At 45.6% G+C, this 14,540-nt stretch overlaps 1 protein-coding gene across 1 annotated transcript in view; it reads right to left on the minus strand.

Moving 5' to 3' along the window:
• Positions 1–2,556: 2,556 nt before the first annotated feature.
• The window catches only part of LOC309548523 (uncharacterized protein), a 32,885-nt gene continuing 20,901 nt past the window's right edge, over positions 2,557–14,540 (minus strand). The window contains exons 7-8 of the mRNA XM_082248485.1: positions 5,737–5,813; positions 2,557–3,198 (exon numbers count right to left, since the gene is read on the minus strand). Coding sequence (XP_082104611.1) covers positions 3,000–3,198; positions 5,737–5,813 — 276 coding nt within the window. The 3' untranslated portion in view covers positions 2,557–2,999. The remainder of the gene's footprint in view (positions 3,199–5,736; positions 5,814–14,540) is intronic.

Raw genomic sequence — 14,540 nt, forward strand, 5'->3', positions numbered from 1 at the left:
CTGCGAAGCAGACCACCCAGGTGCAGCGGGGAGGAGGGGGAATGCCCAAACAGAGGGTAGTGGCTTCAGCCACCCTCACTGGGGCCATCCCACATAGCTCCCGACCAGTAGACCACAAAGCCCTAAATTTAGGGCTAAATCTGGTCGCGTGTGGCACGGACCCGCAAATGCCAAACCATCCACTCCCCCAGCCAAACAACTGCAGAAGAGAGCACAGGACATCCCTGCCCTAGTCACCACCCCCCAGACTCTCGCTGTGCACCAGGAAAAACCCAGGCAGCAGCAACTCTAAACAAGCCCCCTCTTGGGAGCAAGTGGCAAAAGCCAGCTCATTACCTCACCTAGGGAAAGGGGGGGGGGGCGCCTGAAGACCCACAGTGACCACCGAATTTTAGGAGGGGGGCGGGGGGGGGGGTACTCGGGGGTTCTCACCGTCCCAGGGAGGGGGCCATGTCTACCCCAAAACCCTCCAGGGGTCGAGGGGGGGGGGCAGCTACTTATACCAGGAACAGGGTGGGCACCGCTCCTGACAGACCACCGCTCCATCAGGATGTGGGTGGCTGTTGGCCAGGAGAACGCTGTGACTCAAGCCGAGGCCAGGTCGTATGCTGGGGCTGCCCATAGGCAAAGTCAAGCTTTTTCCTGCCTAGTGTCCTACTCCTGTAGGGGGCAGTATAACCCTGTGGTTAGGAAGAATCAGGAGCTGTGTCCATCGATGAACGAAAGAGAAATTAACTTTGATTAAGGGGATTGTAAGTTAACATTAAGATGAACAGTGCCTGGCGCTATAACAGGAGATCCCCCTAGAGAACAATTATTGAATTAAGAATCTACATTTTTGGGACACTATATCTGAGGATTATGGTATCAAGGACCACACAATCCACACAATCCTTATGTAAAGCCAGGAGCCTCTAACTTCCTGTGCACTCTGCAGTCGTCACAGCCCTAACCAGTGCCACTCTGTAAAACTACAAAACTATAATTTTAGATGATGAGGCGAGGGGGAACATATTCTGTAGTCCTAACACACTTCCTCTCCCACGAAAAAAGAAACCCACTACAAGGAACGATTAGCTGCAAACTATTATTTTTTGTTCTTTGATTTAAGCACAGTAGACTTAGGTTACATTGTGTTTAACAGCTGAATAGTTCCCTTTGTATTCACTTTCCTAGATAATAAGGTCATCAGCTAGGCAGATATAAAAATTGCTTGTAGTCATAAGAGGAAAAACTATTTTTACTGTCAAAGAGCATATTCACATTTAAAAATCTAGCCCTGGTACTACGAAAACTTCCCAGCATGCACAACAGAGTCTTGATTATATCTGATCATACAGGAATTTCACTTTCCATGGCATTTCATTATAGAGACCCTGCCAATTGGTTGTATACTCACAATTCTGGCAGCCCTCCTGTGTCCTGTAATAAAGTAGGGGTTGGAGGAAGGGGCAACAACATGCAGTGGCAGACAAAGGCATTTGACATTTCACACTTGAGCGTATGGTTGGTTATCAGGCTTTTTTTGGGCATTTTTTGCAAGTTTTTGGAGGCAGGCATTGACATCTAACAAAAACACTTGTAATCTGCCAAAAAAGCAGCTCATGTACTTTTTTGAGCTTCAGGTGTTTTGCTACAGGAGACAAAAACACTCATATGTGAACAGGGGCCATTGAAATTAATGAGATTTTGCTTGTTGAGCGTTTTGAGACTTCAGAGATGAGCGTTTTACAAGCTGAAAAACGCTCAGGTGTGAACAGGGCCTAAGTGTCTAATGCCAAAGTGACCGACAGAGGCTTCAGCAACAGGAATGGAGTAAAGGTAAGAGACAGGCCACCGGAGAGGTGTGTATAATACAGATCCTTTTGCAACAACAGGAATTTTTTTTAGCCTGACAGGGTATTTTTTTTTTGCAATTGCTGTTGCAAGATTACAAATTACTTTAAAGTGGATGTAAACCTGATTCATAAAATCTGACCACATCTATCTGTAGTGTTTACCTATCTCTCTTCAAAGCTCTAAGTGCCGTAGCTTTATCCTGCTCTGTTCTTCTGTTATCAATTTCTGACAAGTTCTACGTCAACTGAGATTAAACCAGGCTGAATTCTGTGTAGGGGTGGGTGCTATAAATAGATTAGCAGAGAGCTGGTCTATTCACAGCACAGCTCTTTATGTTTCTGCCTAAGTGGAGAGGGGGTGTGTGCGCCTTTCCTCCAATCAGCAGTCTCACAGTGTATGACCAAACTTCCGTCCCACAGGTGAATCAAGAAGAGAAAATACTAACAGGATGTGCACTTTCTAAACAGTCCAGAAAGCTGAACACAGCAGATATACAAGTAAAACTTATGTAGGGAAATTTGTTTAATCTCTGTATATCATCTGAGGCTGTTCACTTCACTGGATATAGGAGAGGGTTTACATCCACTTTAAAGCAAATAATTAAGCATAAATTAAAATGATACATTTTCTTTTCAATGTACAGGTGATAAAGTTAATATTTGGTTAAAAAAAAAATACATTTTGAGCAATTTGAATGTTTTACAGTGATGACTATTAGGTTAAGGAATACAACAGATTTATTTTACCCCCAAAGTTAAATATTTACTGGAGAAGTATAGAGTCAGAAAAACTGTCTCCTTAAATCAAAAAACGGAAATAAATTATTTACAGATTAAAAAAAAAAAAAAAAAAATTATCTCCATATTAAAAACAAAGAAAACGGGGAGACTTACCCTGAGATCCTTCATAAAAAACAAATATTAGGTCGGTCACTTAAAGTTATATTCACACAAAGACAAAAACAATACACTAAAATAATAAACTAAAAAGTTATTGTCCAGGAACAACGTATAAAAACACTGTTCACGCTTTGGAAAGGTTCTGCACACAAAAGGCAGAATGTGAGTTTTCTGTAAAATGTTGCCCTAATGTTCTCCTCGATACTGAGTTAGTATAGGTCCATCATTTCTAAATGCTATTGCATTTATAGAGCACGTGAGCTATCTGATCTGGAATGATGAGCTGTGTGATGTATAGTCTACAGAGGCTCCCCACCTCTGCCTGTTCTCTGGAGGGGGGCGTCTCTGGCGTACACGACGGGGTTCAACAGAGTTCATAACTACGCCAACATTCATATTATGCTCAAAGCGATCCAACATCTGTGAAATCTTCTCACGGGGCACTCTATGGGTATTCCTCCTGTAAAAGAGGCACATAATTCAACAATGTTGATTTTACATTTCAAAATTCTCAGCCTTATGCAAGATTGCATTTCATTTTTTTTTCATAATCCCCTTTATTCCTTCACTTATTTTAATATTTTGGTCTTCTGAAAAGATCCTCGTGTCTTTATGGTATGCCACAGACTAAGCTGCTTTTGCCTTAACAGAAATATTTAAATTCCTACATTATGTTCCGTATTGCTGCAGTATTACTACATAGAAGTGTGTGCAATAGAGATTATATATATATATATATATATATATATATATATATATATTATATATATATATACACATATATATATATATACACACACATACATACACATACATACACTACTCAAAAAAATTCAAGGAACACTTTTTAATCAGAGTATAGTATCAAGTCAATTAAACTCCTGGGATATTGATTTGGTCAGTTAAGAGGCAATCAGTTTCAGCTCCTTTGGTGTTAATGAAACAGGGGCACTAGATGGGCAACAATGAGATGATCTCTAAAACAGAATAGTTTTACAGGTGGCAGGCCACTGAAATTATTTTCTCTACTCATCTTTTCTGACAGTTTTTTACTATTTTTGCATTTGGCTAGGGTCAGTGTCACTACTGGTAGCATGAGGTGTTACCTGGACCCTATAGAGTTTGAACAGGCATTCCAACTTCTCCGAGAATGCACATTAATACGTACCATTGTCAGAAAGTTTGCTGTGTCTCCCAGCACAGTCTCAAGAGCATGGAGATGATTCCAGGAGACAGGCAGTTACTCTAGGAGAGATGGACAGGACCAAGGAAGGTCCTTAACCCATCAGCAGGACTGGTATCTGCTCCTTTGTGCAAGGAGGAACAGGATGAGCACTGCCAAAGCCCTACAAAATGACCTCCAGCAGGCCACTGGTGTGAATGAGGGTGGCCTGAGGGCCCAATGCCCTCTAGTGGGCCCTGTGCTCCCTGCCTGGCAATGTGGAGCTTGATTGGCATTTGCCATTGAACACCAGAATTGACAGGTCCGCCACTGGCATCCTGTGTTTTTCCCAGATGAGAGCAGGTTCACCCTGAGCACATGTGACAGATGTGAAAGGGTCTGGAGAAGCCGTGGAGAGCGTTATGCTGCCTGTAACATCGTTCAGCTTGGTAGTGGGTCAGTGATGGCCTGGGGAGGCATATCCATGGAGGGAAGCACAGACCTCTACAGGCTAGACAATGGCACCCTGACTGCCATTAAGTATTGTGATTAAATCTTTTGACCCATTGTCAGACCCTACACTAATGCAGGGGGTCCAGTGTTCCTCCTGGTGCACAACAATGCTAGGCCCCATGTGGTTAGAGTATGCAGCCAGTTCCTAGAGGATGAAGGAATTAATACCACTGAATGGCCACCACACTTGCCTTGACCTAAATCCAACAGAACAGCTCTGGGACATTATGTTTTGGTCCATCTGACACCACCAGGTTGCACCTGTCTGTTCAGGAGCTTAGTGATGCCCTGGTCCAGATTTGGGAGGAAATACCGCAGGACACCATGCATCATCTCAAAAGGAGCATGACCCGACATTGTCAGGCATGCATACAAGCACGTGGGGGCCATACAAACTACTGAATACCATTTTGAGTTGCTGAAATTTCACACAGTGACACAGTATGGAGAAAGAATGCCAATGCCCAAGATAAGAAATGTTTACAGCTTTTCCTCTACCCCTAGAATTACCAGGCATTTAAACCTCTCAATATGGGGAGGTCCCACTCTAATGGTATTTTTTTTCTGGTGCCCAGAAGTGGGGCTTTAACCACTTGTCTACTAGGCTCTTTTACCCCCTTTCTGCCCAGGCCAAATTTCAGCTTTCAGCGCTGTCACACTTTGAGTGACAATTGCACAGTCATGCTACACTGTAACAATATGAAATTGTTATAATTTTTTTCACACAAATAGAGCTTTCTTTTGGTGGTATTTAATAACCACTGTGTTTTTTTTTTTGCTAAACAAAATTACACTTCATTCATATCGCTGTATGCCGATGTGATTCCCTGCGCTGCTATAAAGCACCATGCGATGCTGCACAGTGCACTGCGATAAAATACAGCATACCTGCATTTTAGCACATCTCTATACTGCATTGCATTGTGAAAAGGACACACAGAAAATAAATTATTTTCTGTGTGTCCTTGCAGTGAAGGGTGTTTTACAATGCAGTAAAAACGCCTGTTACTACACTGTGTGTGAATTCACCCCAATAGTCAGCACTCATTACAATCTAGGTTTAAAAGATCACTGATGCAAAAAATATTGTATACAAAATAAGCCCATATGTAAAAGGCCTACAAAGTTGTGACACTTAAGGCACAGCTGTCTACCACCAAGAACCAAAGTTGACAAACACATACAGTATATTGAAATAGCAATTTTCACCATAAATAACTTCTTCCTTTTCTATTTCCTATAGGTGGAAAGCCACCAAGGACTGACGTTAAGAAACCCTAATCTATATTTAGATTGCATATTCCACCATATACAGCTTCTTACTTTTCCAATTCATGTGGGTCTAATTTCCACCACGTATCCGGCTCAAGGAATTCAACAGCATAACCGCTCTCTAAAGCCTGGAAAAGAAATAGCAAAATGACAAAATGGGAAGAAAGGTTTTTTTTTTTCTGCACGAAGTTGTATTTTGAAACAATGAGGTCCTTGTTATTTCAAGCTAAAAACATCTCCTTAATAATTATTCCTAAAAAGAATTCTCTCTTTCAACTAGACAAAAAATACAAACAAAAATTATGCAGTTTCATCCCTCACGAAGAATAACTTTCCAGCATCATTTCAGCACAGAGGATCCTAAAACTTGAGTCTGCCTGGTCTTTGTCTCAGCCTGGATTCTGAGTAGAGATTTTCTTTCTACATGCCCAGCACCGAGAGTCTTGTGATTAAAAAACACGACCTCAGACATTTTGTATCAGGCCCCACAACAAAGCCTAAATGTAACAAAATATCTAAAAACATTTAACACAGGAAAGATAAGTAGTGTACAGTATAAAGAAATACCATTTTTTATGAATTCCCAATGACCAGGAGCCTAGGCCATCAAAAAGCATCTTGGAAGACTGATGTCAGGCTTCTTCCCCCACAATCCCCCCTAACATTCTAGCTTTTGAAAACACAAGTAATGCAGAAAGAATGAAAGATAATAGTAATAAAATATAATTTATATATAAAGTATTCGTGGTAACCAATACATGTTTCTAGAGACTAACTTATGCTAGCAACTCTAATAACAGCCTTTGATATACATTATGACTAGCTATGACATTTGTCAGCATTTCCAAATAAATACAATATTTAGAGCAAAAGTACATTTTGCTTAACAAATATGCGGGGGAGCATCTAGCTGCTGTGCATCCCTTGTGTCCAAACGGGGTACACGGGGGGGCATCTAGCTTCGGCCTGTCCCTCTTGGCCAAAGTCTATGGCAGGCTACAGCTGGACAGGGCTGAAAGCTGTATCGCATGGTACTGTCATTTGGGCCCTATGGGTTCAGGGACGAATGCCCAGGATGCAGAAAACCTGCATTCAAGGCATTCGTCCCTGAACAAATAGGCTCCTAAATGTAAGTACCACTCTGTACACTGGTTAACCCATCCAGCTACAGCATATTTCAGCCTGCTGTAGATTTTAACGAGCTGCAAGTCTGGATGCTGAATCTTTGCCTTTAAAATGCTGGGAGGAATAAATAGCAGCTAGACGCTCTCGTGTGTAAGGGGCCAAAGGCTGTTGGTCCATAGCACATGATCTTTGGCTACCAGACACTGCAGAGTCTATTACATCCAGTCAGACCGACCTTTTCCAGTAGATTTGCAATGAGATAAGAGGCTCACCAGGGTACAAAGAAAGCAGTACAAAGATGAGCCACGAGGTGATGCAGGGAATCAGCCTTCAATATCTGGTTCTAACCTAGCTACCCAATCTGGGAATGCCTCCCAATCTGGGAATACCTACGATAGAGTATCTGGAACACCAACCCAAAGGAGGTGGAATAAAGCCAGAGGGAGAAGGAATAAACGTAAACCTGCCAATAATGGTAAAGGTGGTAGACCTTGCCATTATCCCCCTCGCCTTTATCAGGGCTATGGGGATAATCAACATAATTAGGGGAATTATTACGGCGGTTATGGAGGTTATAGCTCCCCATGGAGAGATGGTGGCACCTCCTATAACCGTTTTGAGCCCCTTGATAGGGATGAGTATTACAGTGATGGGGAAGATAACAGGTACATCACCAACCACCCTTATAATACTCCACGAAGGGTTAATCATCATGACCAACCTAATCGGTCAGGGTTAGGTCCTGATCCCTTTCACTCCACTAGACAAGGGGGTTTTCACAGACCCAGGGATAACAACTTTCAGGATTTAGAATAAGGAGAAGGACCAGAGGGGGGAGGAGGAACCAACAAAAAAAAGAAAAAAAAGGGACAAAATAGATGCCGGCATCTTCAACCCAAGTTCGGCCCCTCTCATCGATAATGAAAAGTTAGTGTTAGATCATGGTCTTAAATATGCTCCAACAAAACCAATCAACAGGTTTAGTTTATTTATGGATGTACAGAAGTACATCCGTAAGATTAATATTAGATGGTATGTTATGTCTAACCACATTAGAGACCACACCGGTTGGTGGCTGATGGAATAAGGCATTCAGGACTATCTAAGGTTTCTTTATTTAACCCTCCGGGCTTTATTGCCCCTTCTATAAGTCTTCAAGGACTTGGTAATTAAAGAAGTAGAAAACCTTCATATTAGGAATGATAGGAACGAGTTCAGATTCAATGATGGTCTAAAAACCTTAAAGAAACGTGAAGACAGTTGTCCGACCAGCGGACAAGGGTGGGGGAATTGTTGTTCTTGACAAAACAGCATACAACACGGAAATGCACAGACTTTTGTCTGATAGTGATACTTATCGCTCTTTGTCTATGAATCCCACCCATAAATACAAAAAAGAGCAGTCATTGCTGGTCGATAAGGGTTATAGGGATCACATACGTACCAAGAAAGAGAAGGCCTTTTTGGTCCCTGTGGCCCCGCGGGTACCCGTCATATACTATCTTCCCAAGGTACACAAAAATCCCAACAATCCACCGGGTCGACCCATCATTAGTGGAATCGACTGTCACAAGCCGAACTGGGAAGTATATTGACGGGTACCTGCAACCATTGATCACAAATACTACCTCCTATCTCAGGGACTCTACACAAGTACTTAATCTTTTGAGTAGTGTACAATGGAAAGAAAGCTATCTTTTAGTTACAGCGGACGTTAATTCACTGTACACTATTATTTCCCATGAAGACGGCTATGGTGCAGTAGAGACTTTCCTGAATAAAGATGATTCTATCATACCCATCCAATGACAGTTTATTTGGTCTTTATTGCTGTTTGCCATGCAGCACAATTATTTTTGGTTTGGTGGCTCCTAAGTCGCCATGGACGAAAAATTTGCGCCGAGCATGGCAAACTTGTTTATGGCCAAATGGGAGGAGGATGTCATCTATGCCCACCAGAGACCCCAGTTGGTTCTCTGGCAGCGCTATTTAGATTACTTCCTCCTCCTTTGGGATGGCGATAGAACATCTCTTGACCTGTTTATTGAGGAACTCAATTCTAATTCGTTGGGCATAATATTGCAACACGAAGCTGGCAACCAAAATAACGGAATTTTTGTAAAATCTTACCGTAAAATTCCTTTCTCTGAGTCCTCCGATAGTCGCCGCCCACTCACAAGTCTTCACCAATGGGTATTGACCTTTGCTCCGCAGGAGTAGCTAAGCACAAGATTAGTTAATAACAAAAGCTTTTAGCATAGACACACCCCTAGGGGCTGTCCCCTTAGTCAATACCTCCCTGCACCAGCATTCCCAACTCAGTTTGGTAGCATAGCAGTAAGAGTACACAAAAACCCCAAAAGAGGGGCGGGGGGAGGCGACTGTCGGAGGACTCAAGAGAAAGGAATTTTACGGTAAGATTTTACAAAAATTCCGTTTTCTCTTACGTCCTCCGACAGTCGCCGCCCACTCACAAGTCTTCACCAATGGGATGTCCCAAAGCAGTGTAGACCTGAGGGGTGGGAAACGTAGCCGCAAAAAAAGCAACGCAGTACCCACATCAGAGAAAGGAACCTTACACACAGTAAGAGAACCAACTGGGCAACAGGAAAAACGTGCTCAACAGGAGCAACAACCCAGGAAAAACAAGTAACCCAGGGGTAAAACACCCCAACAGCCAAGGACCCAAAACAAGGGTCCCTAAGGCACTGCCGCACTGAGAACTTTACGGCCAAAGGAGGCATCGGCCGATGCCTGAACATCCACCTTATAAAACTTTGAGAAGGTGTGAACGGACGACCAAGTTGCCGCCTTACACACCTGGGCCACAGAAGCCTGATGCCGGAAAGCCCAAGACGTACTCAATGACCTGGTAGAGTGCTCTTTTACAGGGAAGGGAGGAACCCTCTCCTTCAAGGCATAGGCCTGCACAATGGTTTGCCTAATCCATTTGGCGATAGTCGCAGCCGACGCCGCCATGCCCTTCCGAGGTCCCTCAGGAAGGACAAAGAGGGAATCCGACTTGCGAAAAGGCTTAGTGGACAACAGGTAAACCCTGATCACCCGGACAACATCCAAGGAATGTAAGGCAACCTCTTAGGATGATTCGGCTTCGCGCAGAGTGAAGGCAAGACAATTTCCTCATTAAGGTGAAAATCCGAGATCACTTTCGGCAGAAAGGACGGGTTAGGTCGCAAGACCACCTTATCCTTATGAACCACCAAGTAGGGAGAGCTGCAGGACAAAGCCGCCAGCTCGGACACCCTGCTAGCCGAAGTGATCGCCACCAAAAAAGCCACCTTTTTGGACAACAGAGGCAACGAGATCTCCCTGATCTTTTCAAAGGGAGCATGTTGCAACACGGACAGAACTAGGTTCAAGTCCCATGGAGGCAAAGGCTCCCTCCTAGGAGGGGCCAAATATCGCACCCCCTTAACAAAGGTGCGGACCAATGAATTTGACGCCACAGGAAGCTGAAAAAGAACGGCTAGCGCAGAAATCTGGCCCTTAATCGTGGCCAGCGCCAAACGTTGGTCCACTCCAGTTTGGAGGAAAGCCAACACTCTCGACACCGAGTGCGAGCGAGGGGAATACCCCCTGGACTCACACCAGGCAAAGTATGCTTTCCAAGTACGGTAGTAAATCTTCCCCGAAGAGGCTTTTCTAGCCTTGATCAAAGTGGGAATGGCCTCCTTTCTGGGCACAGTGAACAGATTGGAGTAAAACCCCCGAAATCTGTCCCGATGAGGCACCGGAACCACCACTCCTTGGGCCCGCACCGCCAGGTGCAGATCCTGCAAGCGCTCCGGAGACAGCTGAAGATTTGAGGGAAAAAACCTGCCACCCGGCCGAGAGAGAAATTCGATCTTGTAACCAGATCGAACGATTTCCTGAACCCATCTGTCCTGAATGCGGAACAGCCAAGGTTGGAGGAAACCGCGCAGACGTCCCCCCACCCCAGAAACGGGTGAGGGCGCCCCTTCAGGCGGAATTGGCGTGGGTTGACGAACCGGACTGGCCGGATTTTTGCTTACCCGCCCACGGCTTCTTCTGGCAGCCTTGGCCTTTGAAGGGCTTGCCCTTGGATTGCGACCGAAAGGCACGAAAGGACCCCTGAGAGGGCCTAAACGAGGAGTTCCGTTTGCCACGGAAAGATTTGTGCTTGGGATTCTGGGGTAAGAGAGTACTCTTGCCCCCCGTAACTCCTTTGATCAGAGTATCCAAAGCCTCGCCAAAAAGGCGAGATCCCACGTAGGGAAAGTCCGCCAACGTCTTGCGAGAAGATTGGTTGACCGACCAACTTTTCAGCCATATCAGACGACGGTTCAGCACCGCCACGCTGGACAGGCGTGCAGCCAAAGGAGCTAAATTCAAGTCCGCATCACACAAGTACATGACTCCTTGATGGATTTGATCCACCATAGCTAACGTGGTAGGCGGAGTCGAATCAGCCACCAGGGTGCGCCTGAGCACCTTCGTCCAATCGGCAACCGCCTGGGCCGCCATAACCAAAGCAAAAATAGGTTTTAGCATAGAACCAGCAACCATATAGGCATGACGGGCAAGAGACTCCAACCTCCTGTCCGTAGGGTCCCGGAAAACCGGGGTAGCTTTGTTTAAAACGGCTACCGCGTGATCCACCTGAGGCGCCACACACCAACGCTCGTCGGTGGAGGGCGCAAACGGATAAAGCAGTTTAAACTTATTCGGCACTGTAAAGGGCTTCTTTAAATTGCGCCACTGCTCATTAACAGTATGAAGAAATTCTGCAGGGCAGGGAAAAACCTGTGCTGATTTGCGGGTTCTTTGCGTCCCAAAGGAGGACACCCTAGCAGGAGGAGTCGGCTCCTCCTCCAGGTGCGACGTATCCTTAATGGAGGCAATCAGCTCATCCATGAGTGCAAGCTCTTCAGGCGAGCCAGGGGGAGAAACATCAACCCCTTCCACCTCCGCCTCCCCCTCAGACCCCATAAGGTCCAGAGATGAGCGAGACCCTGAGAAGGGCACGCCAGCCACAGCAGCCACATCGCCCTCTGAATCAGAGGAAATGGATAACCTGGCCCTTTTTGCGGATCGTTCAGCCATCAGCACATGCATCTGAGAAACTAAGGACGCCACTACCGTGGCCAGATCAGCCCCCTCGGGGGGAGCAACAGCCCCCTGGTCCCCCACCAGGGCGGGGGGAAACTTGCTATCCTGAGAATCCATGCCCACAGCAATGAACGGAAAAAAAGGTACTGGCCCTTTAACACCACGGCGAGCGCAGCCCACCGTACACTACTGTATGCACCGATCCCGCAGGGATAGAGAACACTGAGCAAGGAATGACAGGACAATGAAGGAAAAACCTGGAGAGAGCACAAACAGGCTGCTGCCACCGATCGCTGTTCCAGAGAGAGAGGAAGTGATTTAATAACAGGCTGACTGATTTAGCCTATGAAGGCTCCGCAAAAATGGCCGCTCGGCTGAGGGATAGAGGCTACAAGAAAATGGCGCCGACATGTGCTCGAACGAGCGCGGCCCGCCAAAATGGCGGCGAGTGGCGCCAAAACACAGCGCTGTACAGAGACAGGGCCGTCCATAGCATTTCTGCAAAAAAATGGCGGCCCGCAACAGCGGCTGCCGCTCAAGCATGTCTGCACCCAATCTGCCCCAGACAGAACTCACAGAAGAGCGGGAGGGCCCCCCCCCCCTCGCAGCCCACAAAGGCATGCTAACCCATACAGGGATCTGACAGGGAGCCCGCACTTCATACAGACATGGGGGTACACACAGCCACAGACTGACACCCACACAGATGGTCCCCACACAGAAGGTGCTTACCGTACCGGATGGCGTGGGGAGCAGTCTCCAGCGACAAACCGCTATCAAGACGACAGGGAGTGCCGCAGCCAGGACGCTGTGGACTGCAGCACAAGACCGCAGAATGGCGTCCAGTGAGGTAGCCACCTCACAGGCAGCATCCCTGGGATGGGTCGTTCATGGCGCCAGGGCGAACCGTAGCTGAACGCTCGATGGCAGGCTGGGGATCCATCTGGCCCTCAGCCCTGGGATCCAGGGCGGCCAGTCCGAGACCCAGCTCCGCATGATCATCTTCATCCGAAGATCCCTAAACTAAAGCTGACAAAATAACAGCTAGTAAAGAAAAGAAAAATACTTGAAATAAAATCAAAAAAAGGGTAGAAGGCTGAGAAGCCCCAGCACAGGAAAGCCTGCTACTCCTAAGCTAGGCAAGATCAAACTGAGTTGGGAATGCTGGTGCAGGGAGGTATTGACTAAGGGGACAGCCCCTAGGGGTGTGTCTATGCTAAAAGCTTTTGTTATTAACAAATCTTGTGCCTAGCTACTCCTGCGGAGCAAAGGTCAATACCCATTGGTGAAGACTTGAGTGGGCGGCGACTGTCGAAGGACGTAAGAGAAATTACATTTTCTAGACCTTAAGATTGAGATTAGGAATGATTCCATTGTGACCAGTACTTTAAGTACTGACCGCAATGGTTTCATTGAACAAGGCAGTTGCCACCACCCCTCTTGGCTGGGTACAGTCCCCAGGAGTCAGTTTCTTAGGTTACGCCATAACTGTACTGAGAGGGAGGACTATACGAGACAGGCATATGTCCTTAAAAGCATATTTCTGGATAAGGGCTACAATGAAACTACTCTAGACTCCATCATTCATGATATAGGCCAACGGGATAGATCTTCTTTATTGGAGGCTAAAAGTAAGGCCCCTGTTGATCCTGATAGGTTTGGTTTCTCTTTTGTCACTACCTTTTCAAGACAATATCGAGATGTTAAAGGCATCTTTAAAAAGCACTGGGGAGTCCTCAGATATGATGGTGTGTTGGGTCCCCGCCTACCTGAGGCCCCTCCAGTTGTCTTTAGAGGGGTTCCCCCTCTGCACCTACAGGTTGCCCCTAATGTTTTAGACAGACCCAATCGTGTTTCTTTTTTTCAAAATTTGAATGTTTTTTTTCCATGTCGGAAGTGTGCAGTATGCCAGGTCAATGTCCTACCTGGCAGGAGAATATGTGAGTTACAGTCAACTGTTACATCTAAGAACTTCCAGATAAAACCTTTCATTTGTTGTTCCACCACTAATGTGGTCTATTTGCTCGAATGTCCCTGCGGCCTACAATACATAGGCCGCACTATTAGGACTCTGGCGGTTAGAGTGAATGAGCATCTTGGAAACATTAGAAGGGGTTTCCTTAAACATAGTGTATCCAAGCACTATGCCAAATATCATGCTAAAAATCCCACTGGCACCAAGATTTGGGGCATCGACAAATTCACTCCCCACTGGAGAGGTAGCAATATCCGGTGGGAGATTTCCAGGCTTGAGACCCGCTGGATATTTGATATGAGAACATACTCATCGTGGGGAATGAATGTCGAGTGGGACGTTAATTGCCACATCACTAATCGCTAAAATAATTCATCCTGACCTTGCTTCATTGTTTGCATTTTATGCTTTTTAACATTGATTTATTTCTAGTGTTGTATATTGCGTCTAGATGAGTGTGGGCCATTTTTTGTGGCCCTTTTTTTTCATATATTTATGTATGTTATATTACCTCATTTAATAAGTCTTTCTTAATCTTTTATGTCTTATCAGCTTTAGTAAGTGAATTTTTCTGGCAGCTATCGGTCTCATAAACCGATTATTTGCCTGATTAATTTTTTAGCCTTTGTCCGGCTCGTTTGTTCCACTGTGTCTCCCATTTCCG

Source organism: Pelophylax lessonae (genome assembly GCF_965119305.1).
Source record: "Pelophylax lessonae genome assembly, chromosome: 2".
Classification (NCBI taxonomy): domain Eukaryota; kingdom Metazoa; phylum Chordata; class Amphibia; order Anura; family Ranidae; genus Pelophylax; species Pelophylax lessonae.